Raw genomic sequence first — 25,671 nt, 5'->3', positions numbered from 1 at the left:
AAAAGAAACCGAGCAGGCAAGACAGTGTCAGGGCTGCAGAATGTGAGGGCAGCGGGAAGCACAAGCTTGGGCCAGAGGCTGCTCCTTCCCCGAGATCAGCCCTGGGGACCAGCGCCCCGCCCCCTCCCCACCCCCCAGTGTCCTCTCACCTTCACGGCTGGCCCTTCCCGGCCCCCGCCCCTCCTCTGCCCAAGTAGGAAGCACTCTTGGAGCAAAATCAGATGAAAATAAGGAAAAAAAAGAAGGCCTGCATTCGACTTTTCATAATGATAGAATTTATAAGCAGAAACTCAGTGCTTGTTTCTGCCCATTATTCCGCTTTTGTTGCCGACTTTATATTTTCTACATAGGATAAGTACTCTGCAATAATAATTTCTTCATCTTCCAGAGTTGAGTCAAGATAATCTTCTTCGTGTTCTGGAATATCTTCCAGTATCTCATTGACAGCCTCTGTCTCCATATCTTCATCTGTTGAGGCACTAGAGGCACCTGCAGTGGAGGGAGCGGGGATGGGCGGGGTGAGGGGCGGGGGAGGGAGAGGGGATGGGCAAGGAGAGGGGTGCAGGGATGGGTGAGGTGAGGGGTGATGGAGGGGTACAGGGATGGGCGAGGTGAGGGGCAGCGGAGGGGTGCAGGGATGGGTGAGGTGAAGCGAGGTGAGGGAGAGAACAGAAAGAGAAGAAAATGCCACAGAAGGCTGGATGGGACCCACGGCAACCTCCACCAAGCCTGGCCGTGCCCTCCAGGCAGCCCACAGAGGGACCAGGGCCTGTGCCCTGGGAGGGGGGCTGTGGGGGTCACATCAGCCCCCGCACACCCCTCCCCCATCAGGTTCCGGTTAGCAGGCCGCACCCAAGTGGTCATGGGAGACCTCAGACCTACCTGCGGAATCCGAAGGGGACGTGGACGGTGTCGGCGAGGAGTCTTCGGCCGCGAGCTGCAGGTCGGGAGGGAGGCTTCCTCCGTTGTGGGCAAGGGTCTGAGCCGCCAGCTGGACGTTCCCCCTGAACACCCTCAGCGCTGTGTCGGCTGCCACCGCATCAAAGCCCATGTAGACAAGCTAAGGGAGAGCGCGGGGGAGGTGGTGGCCGCCGGTCTGGGCCTCACGGAGCCGACACCCGCCCGATGCTCCTGCCTGGCCCCCCGCCCAGCTAGGACAGCCTGAGAGGGAACACCGGTCTAAACCCACAGCGCGCACGGCACTGGCCCTACTGTGCGCGCCCCTCCTCAGCACCAGTGTGCACACGAGGCCGGCTGGAAGGGACCGAGGAAGACCTGGGGCAAACGCACCAGTGCGCAGGCGCCTCAGAAAGGCGGGACCATCTGTTCAGGTCACAGGCAGAGAAACGGGCTGAAGGCGGCGTAGTCGGTGTGTGAAGTACCATACTCGCGCGCGGGGAGAAAAGCCTACCCTCGGAGGAAATGCCCTCTGCTCCCAACTCCACCCACTGCAACTGCCGCCGCCTGGCCGGCCTCCCGGGGTGGGCCTGCGTCGCACCTCGAGCCCCGTGCCCCCAAGGAGCCCCCTGCAGGGCTGTGCAGCCGGAGGGGCGCAGCTACGTTCTCACTCACTTGGTCGATGTGTTCCTGGGAAGGACTTTCCCGATGGTTGTTGGTTTCAGGATCTAAATCGTTCAACCACCACATGTGAGGATTGCTGAGAAGAATCTGAAAGCACAGGGACACCCCGTATTCGTCACTGACGCCTGCTCGCGTAGGCAGACTAAGCCCCTGTTGTGCGCTGGGCAGACACGGCCAGAGGACACGCCAGCACACGAGGCCGGGGCACTGCCGTGGGACCAGCGGTGGGACCCCGCCAAGCTGCCGAGGAAGCAGGGAAAGGGGGCCCGGACGCGGGGCGGGGCTGCTGGGGATCAAAGGCTTCCTGCTGAAGGAACATCGGGAAAGATGAGCAGGACTAGCCGGGCAGGAGGTCCCTGATGAGGAGGCGGGAAGGGACGGGAGAGCGGGTGGGAAGACACAGCCGCTGTGCTGGGCTCCGCACACCAGCGCTCCTCAGGCAGTTCGCGGCTGACCGGCGTCATTTCTCTTTGGAAACTGTCATGAGCTAGATTTCCAACGTCAAGGAGAATAGCACAGTTTTGACCCCTGGTTTTCATGTCAGTGCTCACTCTTAACCTTAAACCCCCCTGGGAATGTTCCGGGCTGGCGGCACATGCCCGTGCAGGGTGGGGCATTCGCCGCACTGTGGCCCATCAGTCCTGTGCACCTCGGGAAAGTCCCCTCTTCTCTCTCTCCGACACAGGAAGCCAAACTGGATGCTCACGTTCATTTAGAGATTTCTACACGTAAACATCTACTCGTGCAGCCTGCTGCGGGACGGACAGGTCTTGAGAGCGGAAGGCAAGGGCAGGCGGCCACCCCCCGCCCGCTCCGCCCAGCACGAACTCCTCCGCAGGGCCAACAAGGTGACGCCTGGCCCCACCGCCCCCGCCTCCAGTGAGCGCAACCCCGGCAGCTCCCCGGGGCTCCTGCTCCCCTCAAGGCGCCCCTCATCTGCCGGAGAGGTGCCCCCGTGGGCGTGATCCCCCGCGAGGCGGCTGCAGCCCTGCCCCCCATGGCTGTGCTGGCACCCGGGGCCTGGACTCTACTGTGTTCCGTCTCCCAGTACGCCGTGACTCCCGGAGGTCAGTGTGCACTGACTAAACCAAGAAATAAGACGATATTCAGATAAAAGGTTTTAATGAAAACAAAACCACACTGAGGCTTTCATCACAGGCCCCTTCCTGCCCGTCAGTGCCAACTCACGGTGCCGCAAACAGAAACCTTATGCGGAGTCCCGCCCGGGGGCTCTGCCGAACAGTGACAGACACTGTGGTGGGGTCTGTCATTCTGGCCCGGTGAGAATGAGAACGGACCCTGAGCACCACACCTCTCAGGACTGGGAGGAGGGCTCCATGCGGGAGGACGGGGGAGGGGAGGACGGGGGAGGGGAGGTCGGGGAGGACGGGGCACTGGGGGAGGATGCTGAGAGGAGGTCAGGGGAGGGCGGGGCAGGCCGAGAGGCCCAGGGTCACCCACCTTCAGGGCTTCGTCCAGGTTCCCGCTGGCCTGGTGCAGGGCCTGCTTGGCCGCGTGAGTGGAGTAGCCCATTCCTTTCAACGAGTTTATGTTCTCCAGCCGGCGTCTTTTCTTCTCTTTTTCCTCTTTCCTGATTTGGGCCAGTTCCTTTAGGAAAACAGCAAAGTCACCAAGTTGGGGGCTGGGGTCTGCAGGGAGACCGCTCAGGACGCTCTTCCTGGGGTGGAGGCGAGTGTGCAGCGAAGGGGAGGGAACCGCTCTCTGCAATCCCCACCCCATCAAGAGCATGAGGGCCTCAGGTCAGAGGCCACGCGGTGCCCCGGGGCAGGGCCCGTGGGGGCAGGACACCTCCGACTGGGCCAGAAGGTAACGCTCTCAGTCACCAGCACCCTGACTAAAAGAGGCCACTCAGGGCCAGGGAGCAGCTGGCCGCTAGGCCAGAGAAGCGGGCAGACCCCCGGGGGTGGGGGGGATGCGGTCCTGGCCCGATTGATCCCTGGGGATCTTGTTAAAACGGTGGACTCTGAATGGGGGCTGGGGGCAGGGTCCCGGGTGACCGCAAACTGCAGACCTGCGCTCCCCACTCCCGGCAGCAGGGACTCAGCTGCCTCCTGGGGCCTAGTAGCCTCTTCAGAACCTCCAGAATGTTCAGTGTCAGGTGACAAAGGTCAGCTAATCCCACAGTTCCTGACCCTGAGTCTCAGAAGTGCCTCCTGTCGCTGCAAGAGTCTGAGAAGGGCTGTGGGGAGGTGTAGCCTCGTCTCTCCCATCCCAGCCCCGATCTCAAGAGTTCAGAATTTGTTTTAAAAACAAATGTAATTTTTAAAAAAGGGATTTTGCTGACAGAAAACCAAACAAGCCAAAACAACTTTGAAAAGCACTAATCTAATCCAACCTCATCATTTTGCCAATGAGAAGACAGAAAACCTATAAAGAGAGTTAAGCGGCCTGCGGGCCAGGGTCACGGCTGACCTCACAGCTGGGATGGGGCTGCTTCTGCACGGTCCTGGACGTGGTCGGTTCTCACCCGACGCAGAGAGAACAGCAGAGAAAACGGCTTTTCCTCCTCTGTTGGGTCTGTTCCTACCTCTGTGGCTCACCCCAAGCAACAAGCACCCCCCATCTTCTTGCACATGGTGGGGGGTGGGGGGGGGCGTGACCTCATCTCAGGAAGAAAGGGGTCTGAATCTGGGGAGGGACTGCCTGGGACACGCCCAGCGAAGAAGGCATCCTTAGGCTAAATTCCTGCTTCAAACCCCACACGCTGGTGAGCATCCTGCGCGGCAGGGCCACCCCCCCCAACTTCTGTTCATCCAGAACCAAACCCTCCCCAGCACTGCCCCTCAGTCCCTGCACAGGCAGAGGCTGGGCCTTTTCACTCACCCCTCCTCTGAACCTCACCCGACCAGGTGCCCCTTCCTCCGCACCCCAGCCCTGCGTCTCCAAGCTGCAACCCCCCCCCATCCATACAAGCACACAAGCTGGCAAAGGGGCTCCGCAGCACTCATGCTTCGGCCTCTGTTTGCACCTGCCTGCCACCTAACTGCCTTTACCCTGCCCCCTCCTCCGCCTCCGATTTCCACTACTTCTACTCGTGTTTCAAAGGGCTAAGAAATGTGCAGGGGCACCTGGGTGGCTCAGTCGGTTGGGCGTCCAACTTTAGCTCAGGTCGTGATCTCACAGGTCATGAGTTCAAGCCCCGCGTTGGGCTCTGTGCTGACAGCTCAGAGCCTGCAACCTGCTTCTGATTCTGTGTCTCTCTCTGCCCCTCCTCTGCTCACACTGTCTCTGTCTAAAAAATAAATGCTTAAAAAAATGAAACGTGGGGCGCCTGGGTGGCTTAGTTGGTTAAGTGTCCGACTTTCGCTTAGGTCATGATCTCGCGGTTCATGGGTTCGAGCCCCGCGTCGGGCTCTGTGCTGACTGCCAGCTCAGAGCCTGGAGCCTGTTTCAGTCTGTGACTCCCTCTCTCTCTGACCCTCCCCTGCTCACGCTGTCTCTCTTCCTCTCTCTCTCCTAAAAATAAATAAAACATTAAAAAAATTAAAAAATTAAAAAAATAAAAAAAATGAAACGTGTATGACATTGAAACCCAGAGCAAGATGCTACCAGTGGCAGACACAGGGCTCGTGGCACCCGGATCTGACACAAAGTGGGAGCCCCAAAGACTTCCATTTCTTTAATTAGAAATGTCTATACCAGCTTCTATTCATGTTGACACACAAGAGGGAAAGCATTTTTCCTGACGTTTCTCTCTATACTAGAAACGGGAGAGGTAAAGGGGACCGACCACAGGACAGCGAGCACTGAGCACTGCTTCCTCTGGTGGCTGTCCCGGCCAGCCTGAAGGGGGAGCGGGCCCCAGGGACCGGGGATGTCCGCCTCTCCCAGCCCCTCAACACCGCGGCCACCTCGGCTTCTGCTTCTTCGGCCCCACAGGAAACCAGCCTGTACCCAGGAGCAGCCCCAAGGAGCCCCAGGAAGGGCTGCACCCCAGTACTAAGACTACGTAAAGTGCAAACACACAACACTTTTCCAAGTCGCTGCCTTTACCTACTCACTGACTTCTACGGCAAGACCCAGTGGCCTGCGATTAGGAGAGCCGTCAGGCCGACAGGCAGACAGAAAGGTAGCCAACGACTGGGGCCTTAAACGCCGAAGCCCGAACGGCCCTTCGGACCGGCTGCTGCGTGCGGCCCACGGATGCGCTCTGGCTCTGGCACCAGGCAGCCAGGGACCACACAGAGCTTGCCTGACCTCGTCCACACACCCTTTCAAGCGGCTTTCCCGCCTCAGGACCACTCTGGTGGGTCAGCAAAGAGAGAAGAAAAGAGACTACATACATGAGAAGATTTCTAAAGACTTCCAGGGTTGGAGTTTACAGCTAGAAAGGACCTGTGAGAAAATCGGTACCGACTTCTTATTTTAGAGAAAAACAGTGGTCCTACTTCTCAGTATCTCATCATTAACTCTCTCTGGACCTCAGCTCTTTTACTATTAAACTAGCATATTAGACACAGTAACATGCCCTCCAATGCCAACATCTACTGATCTTGAGATCTATTGACTTGGAGTCGTTTCAAAGGATTATAGTTTTGTACCTTTGCTTTCATAATGTTCACTGCTCCTATAACCTGACTCACGTTTCTAGCTAAGAACGCCATCCCCAACTACAGCAACGGCTCTGTGGGAAAACAGAGGCCCCCTTTAAACTGGTTTCCAGAAATCTACCATGGGAAAGGAGAGAGAGGGAGTGCATTCATGCTCGCGCATGCACAGACAGGCTACCTGGGCAATGTACTTATGAGCCACAGCAGCAGAAAGTGAAACTGAGGAACCCACACTGCCTGAAAACTAATTCAAGTAAATAGGACAAGTGTCTCCTGTTTCTTTTCTGTCTGAAGTCTAAAGAGCCCCTGGTATTAACGACTACTGTGGAACAATCTTTTTTCCTTCTTTCAAATCCAAGAGCGACAGCGTTTTGGAAGCAGGCTTACTGTCGCCTCAAGTTTCACGCCTGTGCCACAGCCAAGACCCGGTGTCGCCGAGCCCGCGTTAAGGTACCTCTCTGCGGTTGGTGATGTGGGCAGCGGCGTGGTCCACGTTCCCCTCACACGCCCTCAGGCCGAGCCGGGCCTCCTGGGCGGTAAATCCCAACTGCAACAGATTGTGAACTTTTGATGGATCGATATACAGCTCTTTAAAGAGCTGACGTGCCTACAGACAAGGGAAAAAACACACGAATCATTAAACGTAACGCTGAAACTGAACACAAAGCTGGAGCCTGAAGAAAACATGCTCGTACCGTACGCGAACGAGGGTGTCTGAACTCCACCTGTTATCACCTGGCTCGAGTGGAACACAGATCTCACTCTACGCATGTCATGTACCGGAGGTAACAGAAGGAAACGGGCCTTGGAGTAGGATGGGAGGGGCTGGTAGCCACCATCTCCCCCGTTTTTTTATCAAATCCCCTGAATCTGAGCTGTGCACACGGCATTTCTCACCCTCTCCTGCAACTGGGTGTAGCAAGGTGGTTAAGTGTAGGCCAGCGGCAGGTAGCAGGCATGACAGCCTCAACTTTGGGTCCTTCCCAGCCCGCCCTGGGTGCGCCTGTGCTCTCGCTCTTGCTTGCTCGCTCGCTCTCTCTCGCCCCCTCTGCTGGCTGGAAGGGGACTGACAGGCGTGTCCTTGCCTGCTGCACACAGGCTGGGGGAACTGCTCTGCTGACCTGGCCTGCTCAGCTCTCTGCTGCCAGAATACAGGCATGGAAACTTCTAGCCAATCACAGCCACTGTCCTGAGGTTTCCTTCTTACAGCATCTCACCTATTCCCTAGCAGATACAAGTATGCCGTTTACGGTACACATGGGGCAGAGAGCACGGGAGACAGATGCATGTCCCTCACAGTCACAAACGGCTGAGTTCACGAAAGACAACTTTTCAGGATGGAAAAAAAAAAAAAAGGTGAAAATGGTTACCCTTTGGGGCATCCACTTTCTTACCTTGTTGAGATACTCACGAGCCTCTTCACCATTTCCACTGTGGTAATTTCGGATACCTTGAAGCAAGTAAAGTCTTAAAAATAGTACCTTCTCTTTCCCACAGTTCCCCTAAAGTTATTGGGAAGAAAAAAGGATAAAATGATCTTATTTCTAATTGCAGATGTGTAACGTTTACACCCATAATTCCCTTCATCTCCACGGGGCAAAAGAGCATAACTAAGATGTTGATTCCTTCCGGGCTGCAAGGAGGTGCACAAAACCCACGCCAGGGCTGATCTGTGCTGCCTGAGGCTTCCGAGCAGAACTCTGATGGCCTGTGGAAATCGCCTTAGAAGAATCCTTACTCAAATCATAGCTCTCGAGCTGGGACTCACTCACGTGAACTGTTACCATTCAAATTGTCTATTTTTCCCGCACTTAAATCTCCCACAAGACTCTACGGAACTCAGTCACCGGCTCTCTCGGTCAGGGTCGTGTGGCTGGGAAATGTGTCCCCTCTGGCTACACGCTGGGCAGCCCACAGGAACGGCCCAGCCTGTAAAACGTTTAACGACCCAGCTGAAAAGGGGCCTAAAGTAAGAGCACCAGGCAGGCAACCATCCGATCACTGTTCGGCAGCCGCCTACATTTTAACAGGAATGAGCTCGAGTGCTAGAAATGGGCTCAATGAGACACAAAGCAGAGTACGGTAACATACTTTTATGTGGACCAGCCTCTGGTGGTTTTCTCCGTAACAATTTTTGAAGCATTTCTGAGCCAAGTTGAGCTTTTTTTCTGCATCGTCAAGGCATTCCAGCTGCTCCAGGCGGAAGTAACACCACACTATGTCCAGCTGGAGCACCGCGTAGTTATCCACCGTGTCCAGCAGCTCCCTGCAACACTCACTGAGGGGGGGGGGGGGGGGGGGGGGGGGACACAGCAGGAGCATTAACCGCCTTCTTGTGCATTTCTGCCAGTCTTCTCCGGGTCTCGCTGTGCTTCCGAAGACTGGCTGGTCTACAGCATGGACCCGTGTTTGCGAAGGGAGCTGTATTTATAAGCTGGATCCTCCCAATGGGGAAAAAGCAGTCACGGCCCAGGAAGAATGGTCTAGTACCATCCACCCAGGGCACGCGCACGTACCCATGCACGCACACACACACATTCTTGCTATGCCAGGAAAGAGGTGCAGCAGGAAGTGGAAATCGGGGTCACCGTGTCAATACCCCCAAGCAAACAGGAGGAGACCATGAGTTCAAGCCAAGATTTCCAACCCTGACTTCAAATCAGAATCACCTGGAAGTGAGGGATTTCTTTTTTTTTATTTTGGTGAACACTGATGCCGAGATGCCATCTACATCAAGTTGTAAAGAAATATCTGGAGACAGGACCTGGAGGCTGTCGGTGGAAAATCTCCCTGGGTGATTCTAACATACAGTCAAAGCTAAGAACCAATGCTTTAAAAACACACCAAAAAAAAAAAAAAAAAAAATTCCCTACTTACTGGGAATACCCCAACTGGTGAAAACAAGGTATTCATGTGCAATCATAGGCAAGCTGGGGAGGAAAAACGATCCAGAAAATGCCAGGCTCTAAATCCTAGGATAGGGGGGCCCAGGTACAGGCTAAATGCTACTCTGTAGCTGCGGCAGCAGGGCTAAACCGAAGTCCAGAGAAAGGAGAAGACAAGATGATGATATGTTGACAAAGAGAGACATCAAGATCATTTTTATTTTAAAATGTGATTTTTAGAAAATCATAGTGCAAATCCAGACCTGAAATCTGAATCTCCTCATCAACAAAGAAGGAAAATATTTGGAATCGTGTGTGACACCTGGACAAAACTGAAGGGCGCCTGGGGGGCTCGGTTGGCTGGGCGTCCGACTTCGGCTCAGGTCATGATCCCACAGTTTGTGAGTTCGAGCCCCGCGTCGGGCTCTGTGCTGACAGCTCGGAGCCTGGAGCCTGCTTGGGATTCTGCGTCTCCCTCTCTCTGCCCCTCCCTGCTCACACGGTCTCTCTCTCTCTCTCTCTCAAAAATAAACATTGAAAATAATTTTTTTAAAAAGAGAAAGGTCTTGCCTGTTTGTTTTCATGGGTATTCTATTAAAAATAAGGCTGCTCTTGTATCAAACTACAGAATCCACACACCCTCTGGCCCCCACCTTGCCTACCACCAGCTGCCTGGAAGGAAAAAAGAAAAAGCAAAGAAATGTGACCGCGTCTTTTACACTGTAGAGAAGGAGTCTCCTGAGTGGAATGTCAGGCCTCAGGGGTGCGCAGGGGACAACCTACTGGCATTCAGGAGACACACACACCTCTTTGTGAGGGCACTGCAACACACACACTCACGCTTGCACAGACGCCCACGCGCAGGCACCTGGCTGGGCAGCTGCACGTTCTCGGAATTGCCTGCTCAGCCTGAGAACTCGCCTTTGAGGAAGAGGAAGGGCCTTACGTTCAAGGTGATCCTACATTCTAGACTCCTTCTGTCTCTGTGACAGACTATCGTGCTGTTCGTAAGAAAGCAGGGGACATTCTGCCATCACTTTCAATGTCTTACATGTGTGCACAGGCTCATTTGTGTTTAATAAGCACGAAGAGCAAGGGCAGGAACTGCCTCATTTCGGGTAAACATAAAATCCAGCATCCAAGTTCAAGCCCCAACGGAGCCTGTGCAACATGAAAACAAACACCCATCTCACAGCTGAGAAATACATTTCGTTCTTTTAGTTTCAAAAAGGACACTTTCTATTCACAGAGAGGCCTGTAAGGGAGACCACAAGATCATCATCACTTATATGTAGTAATTTTGAAACTCTTAGAGCCCTTATTTGAACTTGATCAGGTCACTCAGGGGAAAAGAAAAAAATTTCAAAGCCTGGTATCAAATTGCACCATAGAATATATTTTTATAAACGCTGCTTTGGCTTATGGTTTGAGTGGCTTTCACAATCAACAGTCAAAAAGTTTTCATGTTAAAAACATTAAAGTAAATAAATGAGCAACATTTATTTAAATAAGGCCTACTGAGCCTACCTTTAGAAAAATTAAATCCCATTTGGGCTGAAGTCAGTGACTTAACAGAAACTTACTCTATTTGCCTTAGGAGCTCAAAATTTTCATATAAAATAAAGCTATTAGTTTCAAGAAACATAAGCTAAGCCTACATACCTGTTTTCTTTCAGGGAAGGCTGGCTCAAAAGTCTTTAAAAAAATTTTTTTTAACATTTACTTATTATTGACAGACAGTGAGAGACAGAGCACAAGCAGGGGAAGGGCAGAGAGAGAGGGAGACACAGAATCTGAAGCAGCTCCAGGCTCCCAGCTGTCAGCACAGAGACCGACGCGGGGCTCGAACTCACAAACCGTGAGATCATGACCTGAGCCGAAGTCAGACGCTTAACCGACTGAGCCACCCAGGCGCCCCTAAGAAGTCTTTTTAAATCACTGGTGTTAAGGAACTAGATTATGGTATGCCCCAGTCTAGTTTTTTCCATATTTCTTTTACTTGGGATTCATTAAGGTCCTTTTACCCGGGGGCTTACAGGTTTTCATCAAACTGGGAAAAGTTCTGGCCATTATTCAAGACGGATGGGGCAGGCTGCCGACGTATCCCAAAAACCAGACCTATGTCCCACGTGCTTGCTGTAAGAACAGTAAGTGCGCATGTTTATAAAATCTTTCACGCGGAAGACCTTCCTTAAAACCAGAAGATCTTCCTGAACTGGGAGATCTTCCTTAAAACTGGTATCCACCAAATACAAGAGTGCCTACCAGAAATATTTGTCGGCATCCAACAGACATGGCAAGGCTATTCCATATTCTTTTCTTTTCAGGAAAGCTCTGCCCTTCTCGTGATATCCCATAGCTAACATAAGGGCCTAGAAAAAAATATGGATTTTAAAAAAGCATCACTTTAAACCATAATAAAACAAATTATATTAAAAAGCATATTAAATCTAAAGAAATCAAATAGAGATTTAAAAAAACAAGATCACAACGAAATCTAAAAGCCAAAATTAAGAAAAATATAAGCAACGCTTTCATTTCACTGAAATGGTGAGATCAAGCACTCAGTTTAATGCGGCTGATACGGTTCTAGCCAGTACCTGCCCCTGGGTTTCCATCAGTTTATTTTAGTATCTCAATGATTTAGATCTACTTCTAGTACTTGAGAAGACTGAACACGTAAAAAAAGTAGCCAGCGACACTTGCTTGTATCCTTTTTAAAAAATATATTCATTTCACTTTGTTGTCTTAACGAAGTGTTTTCTAAGCTGTCAACTCTTTATTTCTAAAATAATTTTTATTTACTTATTTTTAAAAAATATTTATTTATTTTTGGGGGAGTGCAAGCAGGGGAGGGACAGAGAGAGGGCGACAGAGGATCTGAAGTAGGCTCTCCCCGATAGGCTGATAGCAGAGAGCTCAACGTGGGGCTCAAGGTCACGAATCACAAGATTTTGACCTGAGCTAAAGTCAGACACTCAAATGACTGAGCCACCCAAATGCCCCTCTAAAACGATTTTTTAAAAAGGCAATCAAGGGGCACCTGCCTGGTTCAGGTGGCAGAGCAGGTGACTCTTGATCTTGGAGCCAGGAGTTCAAACCCCATGCTTGGGCAAAGTGCTTACTTTAAAAAAAAAAAAAAAAAAAAAAAAGGTAATCCAAAAAATTTTTTAAGCTCATTGATATTTAGATTTGTACTTGTATGAATCAGTCTTGTAAATGTTTTCCAAGAAAGATCTAGATATCCTCTTTTAATGTGAGAGAGCTGTGGGCAAATAAATAATTACCAACATTTAAAAACAAACATCAATCAATCTGCTGATGGCTACAAAGTTATTTTCTCAAAAACTTAACTTCAGTCCTTCATCTTAAAGGGAGTAATTCGTATCGCGAGACCTACTCAAATTTGTCTTTTAAAGACAGAAAAATTAGGGGCACCTGGGTGGCTCAGTTGGTTAAGCTCCGACCTTGGCCCAGGTCACGATCTCAGGGTTGGGGAGATGGAGCCCGCCTCAGTCTGGGCGCTGCCTGATCCTATCTCCCTCGCTCTGTCTTCCTTTCTCTGTCCCTCCCTTGCTTGGCTTCCTCCCAAAAATGAACATTTAAAATAATAAAGACAATTAAAACGGACTTGGCCCACAGTCTCGACGGCTCCCTGGACTCCCGCCGCCCCCTCATCTCGGGGCGCCGCTAAAGGAGGAGGCACAAAGATGCCCCCGGATGTGTCCCACGGTGACACCATCTCCTGCCTCTTCCAAGCCAGCGAAAAGGGATGCGGGAGTGGGGAGCCCGGGCTGAGATGGCGGAATCGCCTGTCAGACTCTTCCCAAGTGGCACAGCCTCCCCACCCTGCCCCCACCCCGGTCCCTACTCTGATCCATCCCCGAGGGGGCGGGGCCCTCTAGGGAAAAAAACCACATCAAAACTACCATTGCCACGGGAAGCCACTTATTCTGAAGGCGGTGCGTCACATGGCTCGCTCCGGAACGCTCCGAGTCCCTGCTGCGGGACGGCGCGGTCGTGCCGCTCCGTTCCGCTGCGCCCAGACTCACCGGCTGAGTCCGCCGAACGCAGGGGCCCCCCATACAGGGACATCCCCTGCTCACCCAGAGAGCCATTTCTAGTCCTTTCTAACAGTCCAAGATAGAAGACCTAGAAAACCGCTTCCACTCTGGACAGCAAATCAAAGCGCGAGCCAGACACTTCTCCGGTCCTTACTTTTCTCTCCGACGGGGGGATTCGGATGGACCTGCCCGTCTGGTTCGCTATGTCCAAGTACGGCGTGCTTTCCGGGTCCACCACCATCTCCGCTGCAATGGAACCGGGCGGAAGTTCGCTGAAACGCAGCGATGGGGACCCCGAACTGCGAGATCGCGGGGGACAAGGGCCCCCCACCCGCCGCCCCGGTCCCATCTGCCGCCGCCTGTAAGAGACCCCTAGTGAGAAAAAGAGCCCAGGGCCCCGCGCACCTCTCTCCGCCAAGATCTCCAGGCCTCTCTTGGTCCTCTGAATTCTCTTTTCTTTTAGCTCGGCTTCATTTTGCTCTTCTTCTTCCACCTGGAAGTTTTTCCTCACGTCCTCCTCGGACTGTTTCAGTTCGAGCACCATCGCTTTCACGTTGTGCGTCACTCCTTGTTCTTCGAGAGTTTTCCCTGCACAAACGGGAGACGCTCATTACGAGACGAGCCGCCGGAGGTGCTGCAGAGCAGTCCGTTCTCCATGACTCTACGTGAGCTTTTTTTTTAATGTTTTATTTATTTCTGAGAGAGAAAGACAGAGAGTGAGCAGGGGAGGGTCAGAGAGAGAGGGAGACACAGAATCCAAAGCAGCTCCAGGCTCTGAGCTGTCAGCACAGAGCCCAACGGGGGGCCCGAACCTGGGAACCACGAGATCATGACCTGAGCTGAAATCAGACGCTTAGCTGACGGAGCCACCCAGGCGCCCCTACGTGAGCTCCTAACCCTGCACGAGTACCCGCGAGCCGCCGCGTCCTGGGCGACAACACACGGGCTTCAGCTACTGCTAGGCGAGGTGGGGGAGGGGAGGTGGTAAGAGCAACCGGTGAATTTTCCTCCCCTCTGGCCGGAGAAACCATAACCCCGGTTCGCAGGAGCAGGCGAGAAGCCCCGGTGCCAGGGGGCATGGTGAGAGGCGCTCTACCGAGGCGGTTAACAGCAAGCCTCTTGGGTTCTACCCCTTTTTAGCTCCGTGGCCCGGAGAAAAGTGTTTATTTCCTAGGACCCAGTTTCCACATACGTAAGATGGAAATAAAGATACCAGCAGAGGGCGCCTGGGTGGCTCAGTCGCTTAAGTGTCTGACTCTCGGTTTCAGCTCAGGTCAATGATCTGGTGAGTTCAAACCCCACGTCCGGCTCCACACTGGCAGTACAGGGCCTGCTTGGGATACTCAGTCTCCCTCCCTGCCCCTCCCCTGCTTGCGCTCTCTCTCTCTCTCTCTCTTTCAAAATAAATAAATAAACGTTTAAAAAAAAAAAGTGGCAGAAATCAATGAACCGGGATGAAGGAGCTTATTAACCAAACCAAACCTGGTTCCATTAAAAAGTAATCAAATATACAAACCTCAGAAAAACTAAGTCAAAGATGAAAATAAATCACCACAAAAATGAAGAAGAATAAACACACATACGTAGAGATTTTAAAATAACGAAATATTATGAGCTATAAACCTAAACTTTTGAATACTTTTTTTTAGAAAACTCCAGTTGGATTTTTTCCTCAAGAAACTTGGCAACCATTGAAATGTAGGAAAATAAAGATATGCCAATGGTCAAGTCACCTTGATAAAGAAGAGCCAAGGGGCGCCTGGGTGGCTCAGTCGGCTAAGCATCTGACTTCGGCTCAGGTGATGATCTCACGATCTGTGGGTTTGAGCCCCACATCAGGCTGTCAGCACAGAGCCTGCTTTAGATCCTCTGTCCCTCTCTCTCTGCCCCTCCCCTGGTCAATAATAAGTAAATGTAAAACAAACAAAAGAGCCAAGAAGGGGACTCCTTTTACTAACTAGATTTTAAAACTACAACAAAGCCACGGTAAGAGAAGTCTACGGGTGAAGGCGGTCAAAAGGTAGAAACTTCAGTTACAAAGTAAGTCCGTCCTGGGCTGTAATGTGCGCCTGCTGACCACAATGAATAACACCGTGTTTTATATTTCAATGTGACTCAGAGAATAGATCTTAAAAGTCCTCCTCACACACACACACACAAAATTAATTATGTGAGGTGACAGGTGATTGTGCTCGTTCCACAATATACACAAACACTGAATCCTTCATTGTACAGTTGGGACTCACATAATGTTACATGTCAGTTACACCCCAACAAAAAACCTCCGTGGTTCTGGTCTGGAAGAAAACCTACAGGTAAATGGAAGAACAGGAAGTGCAGAAACAGAGCTCTCATAAAGGGGGCGCCAGGGGGCGCCTGGGTGGCTCAGTCAGTTAAAGGGGGCGCCAAAGAGCAGAGCGGCAAGGGCAAGGTAAGCTCCAGCTTTAGCCTTTAAATATAAAGAGAGACTTGGGACAGTTACCGACCTCGTGCAGATGAAGCCACTACAAGAAAACATAGGGAACTGCGTGGCCCTGGGGCGGGGAAATAACCTAGTGAAACACAAATGCTAAGGTGAAAGTTGATGGGTCTGAGAACAAAATCCAGGGTTTCTGCCCCATGACGACCACCAGCAGCGGTGCTGTCACAGAGGTGAGGGCGCAAAGCTGCCTATGACAGCCGGAAGAGACCAGGGGAAGTGGCTCTCGAGGGCGCCGGAAAGGAGGGCCAGGGCTGCATGTAGGTGGCTGCGTTCCATGGAGCGAGGATGTGAACCTGACTCTAAGCCCCGAGGATGTCCGGGGAGCAGACCGCAGTGCCCGCCCCAACTGCTGCAGCGGCGAACCGGCCCCCCGAGTCCACCCACGCCTCCTTCGGGTCCACTCACGCCTCCTTCGGGCCCACCCCCGAGGGCAGCCAAAGGGACCTCTGAACCCCAGTGTGTCGTGCCCCCCAGTATCCATGGCTTCCTGCCTGTTAGGAAGGACACCCCAACACGCACAAGCTCACAGGGCCCAGGGTCCCCCAGCAGCACGCCCGACATCGCGGGCCACGTGAGTCTGTTGCGGGAGCTGTCCCGTGCCCTGTGTCGGGTCCAGCAGCGTCCCTGGCTGCTACTCCCCACGTGACAGGAGCACACGCCCCCACCCGCACCCCACAACCAAGTCACGGCAACCAGAACAGGCACTGTGGATTTTCCTCTGGGTGGCAAAGTCACCCCTGCGCTTGAGAACCACTGCTGTCGCCTTCTCACTGTGGCCTCTGCCTGGCCCTCCATCCTTAAAAGGCACTCCCTCCCTGGGGCGCCTGGGCGGCTCAGTCGGTTAAGCCTCCGACTTCGACTCAGGTCATGATCTCACAGTTCGTGGGTTCGAACCCTGCATCGGGCTCTGTGCTGGCAGCTCAGAGCCTGGAGCCTGCTTCAGATTCTGTGTTTCCCTCCCTCTCTGACCTTCCCCTGCTCACGCTCTCTTCTCTCTCTCTCAGAAATAAATAAAACATTAAAAAAAATTTTATAAAAAAAAAAAGCACTCCCTCCCCGCACTTCCTAGCCTCAGCCATACTGGACTTTTCTCAATGGCTCAAATTCACGTTGGAGGCTCCAATGGGAGGCTCTCAGTCGGGAACACCTCTAAGTGTCCCCATTTAGCCTTAGCACTTCTGCCATGGGGAGAACTTACCAGAACTCCCACTTGACTCTTCATACACCTACATCCCCATTCTGTAACATTTCCTCAGACCCAGGGTGAGTGTCTGCCTTCTGGTCAGCACAAAACAGACAGTCACTGTTGACTAGAAAAGGTGCTTTCTGCTTTACGTTTTTATTTTAATAACCACTGCACTGATCTCTCTTAGACTCTACATGCGAGAAAGCCACTAGAAATTTGTGAGTTGAAAAAGAGAGAGAAAAAATGACGGAGAGTTGTTACATTAACTCGATTTGAAATTCGGCCCCAAATTGGGCCACGCCATACCTAGTTGAAGCTGTTTCTTGTTGATGACGATTTTGATATAATTTTCTTGGAATCCAAAGGTCTCGGCTATTCTGTAAAATAAACCAGTACACGAACAGGTCAACAACTTGTCATCAGCTGCTAAGCAGAGTGTAATCATGACAGCTGCGTCATATGTCTCACTCAGAAGCTTGGGCGTTTCGATTTATGGACTCACAAACGTCACTCCATGGCAGAGCCAGCTTCCTAGGTGGTTACCTGAGACTGTGTAAGAGACAGTGTCCTTTTTTAAACTATCTCTTTCCCCACGATGGGGAGAGCACTCAGGCGGAAGACCCACTGAAGCTGGGGGGGAGGGGGGAGGCTGGCTGTATGTCAGGACCAAATCCGTTCTCCGCACCTCCCGTGGTCTCCTTGGAGGAGCCCATCACAGAGGGGTGTTCCCAGCAATCTGCTGCTCATGTGTGTTGCATGAATGATGCTTCCTGAATCCATCCCTACCAGCCGTGACACAGACCAAAGACAATGAGAAAACTCAGCTCCACAAACAGGGACTGGCCAGCTCTCTGCAGGTGGTCAAGACACCACTTAAAAATCGGGACGCGGACGACCCCACCAACCAGGTCTCAAAAGGTAAATTTCACTGGCCTGTGGTGGGTATTTTTTCTTCTTATAGAGAGGCCACCAGCCTGGAATGGGCTGGCACACCTCACAGAACGTCACAGCAAGTCGTTAGCGCGCGAAGAAATAAAAGTCAGAGCTAGCGATCTGGTGAATATCAGGTTATTTGCGCCACCCGTTCATAGATTAGAACAGGGTAGCAAGCACCCGTCAGGTGGCAGGCACAGTGACCCCGGGACCTCGAGTTCGACCAGGAAATGAAGGCCAGGGGTGCCCGTCCTGCGTTCCTGCTTTGCCCTGAACTGTCAGTGTGAGCCTGCTCGAGTTCTCGGCTTTCCCTTCCGCTAGGTGAGAAGGAACACGTGGCCTGTCTCTCTCCTGGACTCGTCACGAAGGATCAGACGAGCCAGCGTCACAGGGTGGAGCGCGGCCGGGGCACCGGGCAGACACACACTTACTTTGACCTCAGTTCTTGGCCACTGATGTGCAGTCGGGTCTCCAGCAGGTTCTTCCGCTCCTATTTTAGAAAAGGCAAATAAAGGAAAATGTACTTCAATGTGACACTGTTTGGTGCTATGACTCTGTCTACAAAATCAGGAAGGCTGGTATGAGACGGCGCTCAGGCCTGAAAGGATGCCTGCCTGGCGGAGACGCTACGGGACATGCTGACCCCGAGACCGAGCCGCCCTCCAAGGGGTGGTGGCGGACGCCCCACGAGTGCTCAGCCTCTGCTGGGAAGGCAGACGTTCAGAGAGGTTGGTAACGTGTCTCTACTCAAGGGAGCTGCCCATGTGACACAAGGGCCCAGCCCGGCGCCTCCAGCGCTGCATGATCTCACGGTTTGGGAGTTCGAGCCCCTTATCGGGCTCATGCTGACAGTGTGGAGCCTGCTTGGGATTCTCTCTCCCTCTCTCACTGTTCCTCCCCTGCTCGCTCGCTCTCTCAAAATAAATAAATAAACATTTTTTTTTTTTAAATCACAATTTGGGGCGCCCAGGTGGCTCAGTCGGTTAAGCATCCAACTTCGGCTCAGGTCACAATCTCACGGTTCGTGGGTTCGGGCCCTGCGTCGGGCTCTGTGCTGACTGCCAGCTCGGAGCCTGGAGCCTGCTTCAGATTCTGTGTCTCCCTCTCTCTCTCACCCTCCCCTGCTCACGCTGCCTCTCTCTCTCTCTCTCAGAAATAAATAAAACATTAAAAAAAATTAAAAATCACAATTTATCACTGAGTTAACAAAGCAACGGTACCTATGTGCTCGTTTGGGGAAATTACTCACTTTTCTTAGTCGGGGAGGTAAAAATATCTCGATTGTAGCAATTCCTGTTGTTTTATAATTTTCATTTCCCGTGCCACGCTCAATTGCTTTGCAACGTATTTCTTCTATTATCTTTTCCACTTCATTTTCACAACATTCTAGCTTGTCAGAGTACTTCTTGGCAAGGTCCTGTGAAGCCAGATCAGCAAGCAGGTCAATGTAGTGCCCACTCCAGAGAAGGGTCACAGTACAGGAGGGCGCGTGTAGGGCTCTGCTGAGTGGCGGTCAGCCCACCAGAGAGAAACCCAGACGGGCTCAGCATCATGAGAGGGAGAGAGGCTAGGAAGGGTGGAGGCAAAAATAAAGTGCAATAAAAACAAAGAATAGGATGGGGCACCTGGGCGGCTCAGTCAGTTGAGCGTCCGACTTAGGCTCAGGTCATGATCTTGCGATTTGTGACTTTGAGCCCCACGTCGGGCTCTGTGCGGACAGCTCAGAGCCTGGAGCCTGCTTTGGATTCTGTTCTCCCTCTCTCTTTGCCCCTCCCCTACTCACTCTCTCTCAAAAATGAAAAAACATTAAAATAACAGTTAAAAAAACAAAATAAAACAAAACAAAGGATAGGAAAACGGACCAAACAGAAGAAGTGAAAATAGCGGGGATTATCCTGGGCTAAAAGAAAGGGGGGCCACGACTTACATTGCCTGTAATACATTATAAGTTACTTTAAGGAACGGTGAAGTGGTCAGTTCCATTGGAGGGGACAGAAAGAAGCGCACGCGTGCGTACACACACACACACACACACATAGAAAACATTCCCATTTTTCTGACTTGTGAGAACAAGTCAGGTTAAACTAAAATAACTTACTTAACAGAAAATTCTGAGTCACTGGTACTGGTTGTCAAATCATAATTTGCTAGAATGACTCAACAGAACTCAGAAGAACACTGTGCTCGTGGTCATGGTTGAGTATAAGGGCTACGAATGAGTATTTAGGTGAAGGGGCACAGAAGGCCGAGTGTGGAGGGGTCCCCAGTGCAGGCACCTCTGTCCCTGAGGAGGTGGGGCATGGCCCCCTCATAGCACAGGGACAGGTCAGCCCATCTGGAAGCTTTATGGGGGTCCCTTAGGAAGGCCTGGCTGAGTGCATCATTGGCCTTTGGTAATGAACTCACTCTCCAGCCCTCTCCCCTCTCTGAGGTTGGAAACTGGGCTGAGAATCGAAGCTTCTAATCCGAGTTTGGTCTTTTGGGCCGCAGCCCCCTCCTGAAGGTATTAGCAATACCTGCCGAACACCTGCCTCACTGGGACAAATGATGCTCCTAGCGCCCTGACCACTGGGGACACTCCGGGGGTTTTAGGAACTCTGCGTCACGTCCTGCGGGCAAAGACCAGGCAGCTTTCGTATTCTGCCATCCCTAGCTTCTGAGCCAAGAGACTGTAACAAGCGAATCCAGAAAAAAGGTCAGAAGATGGGTTGTAAAAAAAAAGTGGGGTCTGTCAGGAACAGGAAAAACAGGAAAACTCTTTCCTCCCAAGCACATCCCTGGGTCACACACGGGACAACAGGATGCCCTTGTGACAGTCCTGGGTCCCCAAGAAACATTTACGCTATTTGTCTCAGGATACTCAGACTGAGAAAGCAAAGCAGGACACGCTATACTGCAATATGACACATTTCCATATAAAAAAAAAATGATTGACGGGGGCGCCTGGGTGGCTCAGCTGGTTAAGTGTCCAACTCTCCATTTCGGCGCAGGTCATCACCTCATGGCTTCATGGGGTTGAGCCCCGCACTGGGTTCTGGACGCAGCCTGCTTGGGATTCTCTCTCTCCCTCTCTCTCTCTCTCTGCCCCTCCCCCACCGGCACTGTCCTTCTCTAATAAATACATCCACTTTAAAGAAATACAAAGTAAACGATTAATGTTTTGTTTTTAATGTCTAGGAACCTCATGTAAAGCAATGCCATAAAACCTGAGATGTAATTCTTAGAAAGGTATATTTTGGACAAATGAACAGACAGCCATGGCCTAAGAGAAGCTGGCGGAAGGGAGTCACTGTCTTATAGTGAACCACGTGAGCAAGGAGAACTGAGAACAAAGCCAGCAGCTCCCTCTGAACACACAATACAGGCATCAGTACCGTCTCGTGGGCAGGTCAAAATAATTCCCCAATTACCACTGTTACGTAACACTGTGAAGGTATTAAAAATAGTGTGTGTGCCTGGGAAATTTAGAAAACATTTTCCTATGAGTAAAATCTTAGTAAACAAAAATGAGCTTGTCAACTCCTAGTAAAAAGTGGGCACCTGCCTATTGCTAAAGCTTCTGGTTAGGCCAGAAGTTACATGGTGATTCCTGGCAATTTCTGGTGGCTTCAGAATCTTATTCACCAAGGAGACTTACAACACCACTATTTACTTAGGTCTTAACAGAAAATACCTTCAGTGCCAAGCCAACTTCTTTATTTTCATCTGTGTATGGAGGTTTCCAAAGCTGAATTCGGTCTTCCCTTAAAAACTGGGTCAATTTTGCTTGGAGATATTTCTTTTGCGCCATTCTTGAAAGCAAAACAGTATATGAAGGAAACTCCGTACCATATTCAAGGCATTTGATAACTTACCTCTGTGGAAAGAAGAGCTCCCCTCCACTCCTCTCCCTTCCTGTTTAACCTAAGCTACTTTTAGACTAGGCTTCAACTAGCTCTAGACTTCTCTAATATGTATATTTTATACCTATGCTAAAGTACACAATGTATATACAATCGCAAGTTACTGTTACATAAAGTATGCATTTCTAAGTTGCTAAGACGTAGCAAGCTTTCTGATACTTCCCTATTTCTTAATATATTATTCTCTGATCTAAGCGAAAAGATAAAATGAGGCAAAGGCGAATCCCTAAGGCTGTTAACGTTCATAAACGATTCAACATAGAGCTTATACATTCTCTTGTATTTGTATTTTGGTGAGTTTCACACAGAGACCAACCACCTGGGAAGGGCAAACATAAAAGCTAGCCTGAACTGTGATGCCCTGTATCTGAATGTTTTAAATAAAAAAGTTTCACTAGAAAAATTGTACCTATTTTATGACAAGCACACAACAACAGATCTGTGTACGCTATTCAAATCTAATACCGGCTAGGTCATCCTTTTACAGCCGAAAACACCCAGGCCCCAAGTCTGTACAGTGACTTGGCTAAGGTCATAAAGTTAGGGAGCACCATGGCTAGCACTGGGATTTCTGCCTACGACATTGGACTCTGCATTTTGGCACGCAGTCCTTCGCTGCTTATCTGTCCTGTGTATGTAACTAGTCTCCCCCGAAGAAGCACCTGCCAGCAATGGAGCGGTCCACTCATCTTTCATTAGCACAGCAATTTGAAGGGGTGGATAAGTCTGCTAGAGATGTCAACCACACAAATTAGACAAGGAGTAAGAAAAGTAAAAAGGTAATTAGCTTCTGAATGATGAAGACAAGTTCCATAGAGTAAAAAATTCATATATAAGGGTTAATATAATCTTGATAAGTAACTTTCTCTTTTTTATATATACGGCCGGTATTCCACACACCCCTAAAACTCAATTCACCTAATTCTTAAATCAACTGTGTTAACTTAAGTGTATTCCATAAATAAATAGCTTAAAGTGCAAATCTATTTTATATCAGCAAGGGGGAAGAAAGAGGGTAATCAGGATACGGAAAAGGAAAGGGAGTAAAGAATAAACACATCAAGGAAGGGCTTGTGCATTCAGGTGACCCACGGGAGAAACCTGGATTTTTATGCATTTTTATGCATTAACCACTTCTCACACAGAAAAGCATGAGTACTTATGAGCATTAGCTTTTCAAGCAGAAATTACTCACACAACCACTATATCTAGTTCCCTACTCAAATCTTCAGGCATTCTGAATAAAATATCAATGGATGGGGGGTGGGGAGTGATCATTTCATGGGCTGCTTATGGAGAGGCAAGCTGTTTGTAAGGCCAAGTGCACAGCCCTCCGTGGCCCATCCTAGCCTCTGCCTGACTAAAGGCCCAAAAGGTTTCACAAATGTAGTGTGTGTCCCACACTCTACCCACTGAGCAAATCGACAGATGGAGATCTACAGGCACAAGACTTAATGTTAAAAAAAATAATCTAGGGGCTCCTGGGTGGCTTGGTAGGTTGAGCGGCTGATTTCAGCTCAGGTCATGATCTCAAAGTTCATGGGTTTGAGCCCTGTGTCAGCCTCTGTAATGACAGCTCAGAGCCTGGAGACTGCTTTGGATTCTGTGTGTGTGTGTGTGTGTGTGTGTGTGTGTGTCTCCCCCTACCCTGCTAGCACTCTCTCTGTGTCTCTCAAAAATAAATACATGTTAAAAATTAAAAAAAAATAATCTGCTGTTTTGAAATTTACATAAATTCCAGTTATAGACAACAGGATCAAAGATATGTACTTTAAATCAAAGCAAAGGGAAAAAAAGTTTAATAAACCAGTTTCAGTTTTAACTGGAGAACTGAAAGTTTCACGCGTGCCATACAGTGTTTCACATTATATCCAAAAAAAAAAAAAAAGCAATGGTGTAATTCAATTATTTCCCAATAAAACGGGGGAGGGAAGCCAAGAAATTCATTATCACTGCTCCAAACTGAAAGTGAAACGTTTTACACCACACCTTTAACATTTTCACTTTCACTTTTGCCAGGAACCAATCTGCGCTACCTTTTCCCAGAGCTTTTCAAATACGCATAGGCACACGCATCTTCAAAATACATTTGCTCTTAGATGGAACAGTGAAAGATTCTTGTATTAAAAAATAAGAGTAAGGGAAGGAGGTGAGAAACGCAGAACCAGGTCGTCAGAGAAATGCAGATTCAACCATGTTTTCTCATTAAAGAGCAAAGAAAATCTAGCTTTGACTGCAAACCCAGCCCAAACGGCGTATTTGGACTAACAGTGTTATGACTCAAGCTTGTCGCCTGGCTAATTAGATTATTTTTAATGTATACATTTCTTTCTCTGCCCCCCCACCAATACTCCACATATTTTTAAACACCCCCCCCATCCCGGCCCAGCCCAGCGCAGACCTAGGGCCGCGCGAACCGTCGGGTCCCGAAGCCCCGGCCGCCCTCCGCGCAGGGCGCCCGCCGCCCGCCGCTGTGGCCGCGCCCCCGCCGACCTGGGGGTGCGTCGGGGTGCTGCCGGGAACCGGCGCCGCGGGACAGCGCCGCTGAGACCCGGGTCGGGGACCGGACGCTCGGCCGCCGCCTCCTCACCTGCGCCACCACCGCGCCCGCCGCGACCCGCCAAGTGCCCGGATGCGGCGGCGGCCGCCGTTTGTTTTCATTCCGGGTGAGGCGGGCCCCGCCCCCGCCGCCGCGGCCGCCGCGCCACCCTCTCGAGGCCCGGAAGGAGGGGGGGTGTGGGCGGGGTTACCGGGACGGTCGGGTAGGCTTGTGGGCGGAGCTAGCTTGGGGGCGGGGCTGGTATTGCCTGTGGGAGGGGCTAATGCGGGTGGGGTGCGGGCCGGGTGGGTGGGGCAGGGCGAGGACGGGGCGGGGCTGAGGGGAGGGCGGGGCTGAGGGGCGGGGCGGGGGCGGGGCCTATAGTAGGTCGCGAGGCCGGGCCTGTAGGACGTTTCAGCCCTTGGAGTCCCGGGTTGGTGTTAGTGTCGTTGGAGCCGGTGTCCCCGGCGGGACCGCAGGCTCGGCCCCGTTTGCTCGGGGAAATTGCGCCTGGCTTCCTTTCACCAAAAGCCTTGAAAAAGGCCAGCGGACCTTGCGGCGAGAACCCTTTACCCCCTCGGTCGAGGCCAGCCTAAGCAGGTTTCCCTTCCTCCCGGTCTCCCTCGGGCCTCCCCCCCAGGGTGAAATTCGGTTGCTTCACCTGAACTTCCCGTTGCCCTGGGGCTTCCCCCTGACGCCCTGCTCACCAGGTACCCCTCGCACTAGCAACCGCGGGGGTCGATGGAGAGCCGCTCTCTTCTCAGCAATGTCGTAAATACAAATAATTCTATGGTCTGGGTTCCGTCCGCATGTCTAGGTGAGAAAATAAGACAAGTGTGCATAAAAATTGACGGCAACTTGTGAAATGCCCGGGGAACATGGGCAGAACCCAGGTGGATGTGCACAGGTTCCGACGGAGCGCTGAGTGATGGGTGGATGAGCCTTTGGTAGGAGAACCGGGAAATGGAAGGTAGAAGGAGCCCATCTCAGACCGCGGAAAGTTTGCTCGGGGACGAGGCTGCTGACCCTTCCTGTCCGAACCCCAAAACTATCCTAGGACTTGCTCTGGCACTGGGATCGAGTGGGGCTTGAGAGCTTACAAAGACAAATCTCTTTGATATATAAAGAGCTCTTACAATTCAACAGGAAAAGGACCAAAATAGAAAACTGGGCAAAGGCTCTGACAATATGGTTTCCTGAAGAGGAAATACAAATGGCTCATAACCGTATGACAAATTCCTTAACCTCACTCACGATGAGATGAATACAAATTAAAACTACACCAAGAAACCACCTTGTGCCTATCAGACTGGAAAACACCGTGATCGCAGTTGATGGCGAGGCTGTGTGGGAATAGGCCCCTTCGGACGGCGTTCAAGGGCAGTGTGGCAGAATCTATCAAAATCAAAATGCATATTCTCTTTTACCCAATAATTCAACTTCATCATTCTTGTTGTATTTTATTAACCTACCTCCTTTCTGTTATTCCTAACGCTGACATTTAGTGGCTTCAACTGCAATGTCGTGG

The 25,671-nt window shown here is 51.2% G+C and overlaps 1 protein-coding gene across 4 annotated transcripts; it reads right to left on the bottom strand.

Moving 5' to 3' along the window:
* Positions 1 to 248: 248 nt before the first annotated feature.
* NUB1 (negative regulator of ubiquitin like proteins 1) lies at positions 249 to 25,671 on the bottom strand. 4 transcript variants are annotated; one of them, XM_039230783.1, is made up of 15 exons: positions 25,616 to 25,671; positions 21,376 to 21,493; positions 18,952 to 19,119; positions 18,134 to 18,192; positions 17,076 to 17,146; positions 13,507 to 13,689; positions 13,256 to 13,347; positions 11,303 to 11,409; positions 8,244 to 8,430; positions 7,547 to 7,654; positions 6,607 to 6,759; positions 3,043 to 3,189; positions 1,573 to 1,668; positions 883 to 1,060; positions 249 to 489 (listed from the first exon to the last, which is right to left on the bottom strand). In XM_039230783.1, the coding sequence occupies exons 1-15, from the start codon at positions 25,642 to 25,644 to the stop codon at positions 311 to 313; spliced, it is 1,875 nt and encodes a 624-aa protein (XP_039086714.1). In that variant the 5' UTR covers positions 25,645 to 25,671; the 3' UTR covers positions 249 to 310. The 4 variants fall into 4 exon arrangements, with proteins under 4 accessions (XP_039086714.1, XP_039086713.1, XP_039086716.1 ...); XM_039230782.1 differs by lacking the exon at positions 25,616 to 25,671 and adding an exon at positions 24,195 to 24,274; XM_039230785.1 differs by lacking the exon at positions 25,616 to 25,671 and adding an exon at positions 24,098 to 24,182.

This window comes from Hyaena hyaena, unplaced genomic scaffold (genome assembly GCF_003009895.1).
Source record: "Hyaena hyaena isolate Hyena2069 unplaced genomic scaffold, ASM300989v1 scaffold_50, whole genome shotgun sequence".
Taxonomy (NCBI): domain Eukaryota; kingdom Metazoa; phylum Chordata; class Mammalia; order Carnivora; family Hyaenidae; genus Hyaena; species Hyaena hyaena.
This window is presented reverse-complemented; position numbering and strand designations above follow the sequence as displayed.

What these genes read in the sequence shown, in the direction of transcription:
- NUB1 (XM_039230782.1), bottom strand. Translation starts at nt 24,265, where the DNA reads ATGAAAACAAACGGCGGCCGCCGCCGCATCCGGGCACTTGGCGGGTCG. An exon ending in CGGGCGCGGTGGTGGCGCAG is followed by an intron (nt 21,494 to 24,194) that starts GTGAGGAGGCGG and finishes TTTGCTTTCAAG; the next exon opens with AATGGCGCAAAAGAAATATC. An exon ending in CTCGTGAGTATCTCAACAAG is followed by an intron (nt 6,760 to 7,546) that starts GTAAGAAAGTGG and finishes CCTTGTCTGTAG; the next exon opens with GCACGTCAGCTCTTTAAAGA.